The sequence below is a fragment of the Quercus lobata genome, chromosome 5, assembly GCF_001633185.2.
Source record: "Quercus lobata isolate SW786 chromosome 5, ValleyOak3.0 Primary Assembly, whole genome shotgun sequence".
Classification (NCBI taxonomy): Eukaryota; Viridiplantae; Streptophyta; class Magnoliopsida; order Fagales; family Fagaceae; genus Quercus; species Quercus lobata.
Genome location: NC_044908.1, coordinates 33,417,013 through 33,422,896, shown reverse-complemented (window position 1 = coordinate 33,422,896; position 5,884 = coordinate 33,417,013). Strand labels below are relative to the sequence as shown.

General features: G+C 39.1%; 1 protein-coding gene across 1 annotated transcript; it reads right to left on the bottom strand.

Annotated features, from left to right (window-relative positions):
* Positions 1-847: 847 nt before the first annotated feature.
* LOC115990372 lies at positions 848-4,980 on the bottom strand. Its single transcript, XM_031114207.1, has 2 exons — positions 4,919-4,980; positions 848-1,775 (listed from the first exon to the last, which is right to left on the bottom strand). Exons 1-2 carry the CDS (start codon positions 4,978-4,980, stop codon positions 848-850), a joined length of 990 nt encoding a protein of 329 aa, XP_030970067.1.
* Between the last annotated feature and the right edge of the window lie 904 nt (positions 4,981-5,884).

The window sequence follows — 5,884 nt, the reverse complement described above, 5'->3', positions numbered from 1 at the left end:
CACCTTTGATTTTGTTGCAGATGGATCCGAGTTGATCTAAGGAGAGATTTGGACTGCAGGCCGGTCTGAGAGGAACCTCCACCATGGATTTGGTGTGAGGGCCCAAGCTTCGTCCTTCATGGGCAGGTACACCAGCCTCTTGCTCACCTCTGTAAAAGGGAACAAATTCTTCCAAGCTAACATCAGCTCCAAGTCGAACCAGCCCCATATCTCCGTCGGGTCTTGCCTGATCCATTTGATCATTTCCTCCCCCATCGGAATAATTTTTCCTTGATAGAAAATTGCCCAGTTGCTCGTGGTTGTCATTTTTGTGAATTTTCAGAGCAGTATCTCTTATCTTAGGTTTAAGTATTGAACTCTTAAACGGAGTACTTGCTGGGCTAGAAAAAATAAGAGGTATTGGGCTCGGCCCAGTTGCACCCTCATAAGGTTGGCTCTCTCCAAAGGAAAAAACAGGTTCGTAGTTGCTTGTCCCCACCTTATATCGTTGGGATTGAACCAAATGCCCTCCCTGTTTAGTTGCCTTCGCGCGCGATTTCACAGAAAAGGAGTCAGACTTCACTCCATCCTTTCTTGGGATTGGTTTAGCAGTCTTATCAGCCGTTCTTTGTGACCCCGATGAAGCCGGGGATGGGACTTTTCTTTTGCCATCTTTCTTGCTTAGCTCATCCACTCTAGGTGAACTTTTACCACCTTACCCCTGAGAGGCATCAGACACTTGACTCGTTGATTGAGTTTGGTAACTTATCTTAGCTTTGCTCATCGGCTTCCGTCTTGTGACCACAATCCAGTCACCATATTCCTTTGATCTTTCATCCACCTTGCTGCTAGCCTCATTGTTTTCTTTCTACGGTACCGGGGGTTCCTCTTGGCTTAGAGTTGTCTCCTTATGTATATCCTTAATGGTATATGGACATTCCTCCTTTCTATGTCCAATCCTACCACAAGAGAAGCAGAGGGAGTTAATCCCTTCATATAAAATAGTTTGAGTCCACTTACCAATGGTTAGAGACTTTGCCAATGGTTTGTCTAAATTGACTTGTACGCATATGCGAGCAAAACGTCCCCTAATTCCACTCGCTGTATGAGCGTCAATGCGTAGCACAAGTCCTATCGCTTGCCTGATTCTCTGGAGAACAGCAGGGTCATAATATTCAATAGGCAATTTAGGAAGACACACCCAAATTGCTACAGATGAAAACATAGCTTTTGAGGCACGAAATTCTGGTTCCCATTGTCTAATAGTAAGAAATTGCTGTCCAACAAACCATGGCCCTCCTTTGAGTACCCTGTCTACATCATCTTCCAATTCAAATTTGATTAAAAAGTAATCTGAACCCAGGTCAATACAATCCATCTTTCCACATGGATTCCACAAGCTTCGGATTTTGGGGTATAAAAAATTATACCCTACCTTTCTCCCAAAAGCCTTAATGATCAAAGCCTTTCTCCAAACCGCCCTTATACGAGATTTTTCTTCTCTAGACAAGCATACCACCAAATTTCCTTCAGTACCATCTCCAGCCTCTGAATCTGTTTGAACATCTTCATCCATGTCATTTGACAGCCCAAAAGCCTGAACAAAAGCCCCTGGGATCTCTCCGATGAGTTTGTCTTTGTAACTTGTATTACTCTTAAAAGGGTTCTCTTGATTTTCCTCAGTTTCTGCATGACTTTCTTTGAACTTTTTTGTACTGCGGGTTAAAGCATCCTCTTCTTCCTCAGTGCGCTTCAGAGTTTCTCTCTCCTTTATATTGAACGTACTCTTTCGTAATCTGAAATTTGTTCAATCTATGTGCCTTGGGCTTTCAAGAAATAAATCACATGCCTTGGACTTAAAAGAAATAAATCATGTGCCTTGATGATTGGCGTGTCTTTCATATTTTTCTTTTATAAAAAATAAAAATAAAAATAAAAGACATACAATTTTTGACTCGTTCAAATCATGATTGGTCCATTCAGATAGTTCCCTCACATATTAATTGCTTGGTTTTCAAAGAAAAAAAATATTTTAGATTTCCAACTAGTTCACCATTAACTGAATCAAACTTGAGTTTCAAAACCATGTTTTAAATATCAATTCAGCGGTCCATGGGTTCAACCACCAGTTCAAATGGTCCTCTCACATAATATTAACAACCCAATTTTTTAGGCAAAATAACCTAGATTTCCTCCTAGTTCATAGTTACTCAGATCGGACACAGGACCCATGTGTGACTTAGGATCCGTTTGTATAAACTGTTGAAAAATGGTTTTTTTAGTTTAAAATGAGCATTTGTAAAAAAAGCTTTGAGGAGTTGCTGTAGCAAAATAGAGTTTTGAGTTTTAAAAACACTCTTTTAGGCACCCATAATGCCCAGCCTAACCAAATAGACCCTCAGCAATGGTCTATAACTTCAAAACATGGTTATTGACTTGACATCCCCTAAACTTTTATTTTATTTTATTTAGTACACAAACTTCACACAAGATTGTGGTATTGACTGCGTCATTTGTGGTCCCATTATTTGTGGGTTTTGTTTTCTCTCTTTCATGCAAGAGATAAAGAGAGAGAAATCAAATTGTTGATTGGTGTTTGTTTGTGGCTTTGTTTGTTTGTTTTTTTTTTTCCTTTTTTTTTTGGTTAGAGAAACATATTGTGTTGGAGAGAGAGAGAGAGAGAGAGAGAGAGAGAAATACGACATGTGTTGTGTGTTTTCTCTATCTGTCTTTTAGGAAAACCTTTCGAGCAAGCCAATTCTATAGGCAGTCATCCATCCTATTTGTATTGCCCTAACATATCTCGAACTTTTATTTTGTTTAAATTAGTACCTAAACTTTACATATCTGCCGAATTGTTGCTTTCATTAGTATACCATTTAATAAACTAACTTCCTACTCATGTGGCATAGCATGGACTACAAATTTTCCAATATCAGTTGTTTACAATTGATTGAGAGAAAGAAACCTAAGGTTCAATTTTGAAAGAAAGATAGAAAGAAAGAAAATCAAACCAAACCATGTTGTTTATGGTCTCACTAGAGCTAGAGTTCCTAGTCTTGCCATCAATCATGTCGATCGTGGTCCTAATCATGTCGTTTATGGTCCCATCGTTTATGAGTTTTGTTTTCTCTCTTCCGTGCATGTGTGCGTGTGTGTGTGTGTGTGTGTGTGAGAGAGAGAGAGAGAGAGAGAGAGAGATCAAACTGTTAAACTACTATTTCTTTCAAAAGCTTGTATGCTTGCTGAAAAAATGAAAGGAAGTGAGAAAGAGAAAATTGAAAACTAGGTGAAGACGTTTACAGAAAATGGAACGTCATGAGGGACACATGTCAATAAGATAGGAAGTAATGGTTGGTGAAAAGCAGTATGGGTAGGAGGGACAACTATTGTAGATCTCACTTGCTTGAAAGGCTACACAAAAGACAAATAGAGAAAACACATTGTGAGCGCACTGTCTCGCGTTGACTCACATTGCATAGTTTGTCCCCTTTTGGGAAGTACGCCTTAGTCGAATGGATCAGAGGCAGAGGATTTGGGAGTCGCCACCTAGTTTAGGTCCAGGAACCAAATTGGGTCTTTTGGGCCACTTATTTACATGCATAGGTCTGCATACTAAATAAACCAAACATGGAAAAAAAAATACTAAAACAAACATAGAAAAAAATTAAACGCAATTAAGTAACCTAAAATAGAGAATTCAAAGTTGAAAAAAATAATCAGAAAAACATGTGAAAAACAATTAATTAAACGAAATGAAACAAGAAATTCTACCCAAATGTGCGTAATCATACTTAAACATGTGTATGCACGTTCGAAAACATGCGCCCGCATACTAGAGTATGCGTACACATCCTTAGAGCATCCACATCCGGATCTCATATCTCATCTTATTTTACCATCCCAAAAAACTACTTTATTAATTATACCATACCATTTCACAATATGCCCAACATCCCAAAACTCTATTATTTTAGCATCTTATTAAAATATTATTTTTTAATCTTTCTTTATTATTGCTTTTCCAACCGTCATTTTTTTTGCAAATTCAACTATTTCGGCTTTTTCAAATTCAACTATTCTAGCTTTCTCCCTCAACCTCTAGCACCAGCCAACCAACCAAACGCCGGCCACCAAACCAGAAATCGGCCACAACTAAAAACAAACAATCACCACCACGCCACCACTACCCTTGGCCCAACAAAATCCCACCGGAACCAAAAAACCCAAAATAATAAAACAAAATAAAACCCACCAAGTACCCACTACAAACCCAGCAAACCCATAGCAACCCAACCAACCAAACACCGGCCATCAAACCCAGAAACCGACCACAACTAAAAACAAACAATCACCACCACGCCACCACTACCGTCAACCCAACAAAATCCCACCGGAACCAAAAAACCCAAAATAATAAAACCCACCAAGTACTCACTACAAACCCAGCAAACCCATAGCAACCTAACCAACCAAACGTCGACCACCAAACCCAGAAACCGGCCACAACTAAAAACAAACAATCACCACCACGCCACCACTACCCTCGGCCCAACAAAATCCCACCGGAACCAAAAAATCCAAAATAATAAAACAAAATAAAACCTACCAAGTACCCACTACAAACCCAGCAAACCCATAGCAACCCAACCCACCAAACGCCGGCCACCAAACCCAGAAACCGGCCACAACTAAAAACAAACAATCACCACCACGCCACCACTACCCTCGGCCCAACAAAATCCCACCGGAACCAAAAAATCCAAAATAATAAAACAAAATAAAACCCACCAAGTACCCACTACAAACCCAGCAAACCCATAGCAACCCAACCCACCAAACACCGGCCACCAAACCCAAAAACCGGCCACCATGTCAACACCACCAAACGCCGATCTCCACGCCGGCCACCAAACCCACCAAACGCCAGTCTCTATACCGATCTCCACATCGGTCTCCACACTGATCTCCACCACGTTGACCTCCAGCCACCACGCCCATCTCAACCGCGCCACCAGCCTCGCCACCACACCGATCTAGAAATACGATCAGACGTGAGCTCCGATCTGGCTTGGTGATTCGGTGTGAGCTCCGATCTGGCACAAACAATTGAGAGAAGCTTAACAATGGTGAGAGAGAGAGGGGATGAGAAAGAGAGAAGGAAGAGAGAAAAGAAAGAGAAAAAAATGAGAGAGGAGAGAGAAATTGCCGGGTAAAATTATTTTAATGAGAGGGAAGTATTAAAAAATTATAATTTTTTTATACCATTCAGCTACAGTACCATCTTACATTTGAGATGGTACTGTAGCTAAATCTCAAAATTTTTTTGGCATATGCGATATGGCCTTCCTATTGTTGAGCAGTTTTGGGGCTTAAATGCCAAATGTTCCTAACATTTGGCATATACAAGCCCCACTGTTGATGCTCTTAGCATAGAATATGTAAAAATCACATTTTAGGTTAAATTAGTTGCATACTTAAGTTTAAATCAAAGAGATTAACAAGATAAACACTAGAATAAATAAATAATTACATCATGGTTAGATTAACATGCGTCAAATAAATATAACAACAATCAAGTAAAACAAGTGAATAATTAAACTAACACCAACACAAAGAACATATTAACATAACATAAAAACTAAATAAAGCCACATAAGCACTAAGAACAGATTATAAACAACCTAAAATCAGATTAACATATGTCAAAAGAATTAAAAATAACAAATAAAACAAATAAGAAAATTAAAGAAACTAAAATAGAACACTCACCTTGCTTAGGATCCTGAGTTTAAGTTTATTTAACCAACCCTTCAGTGCCTACAACATAAAGATTAGATTGAGAGAACAAGAGAATTAAATAGTCACAATAGTTTTTAGGAATCACAACTTAAGAACAACTTTA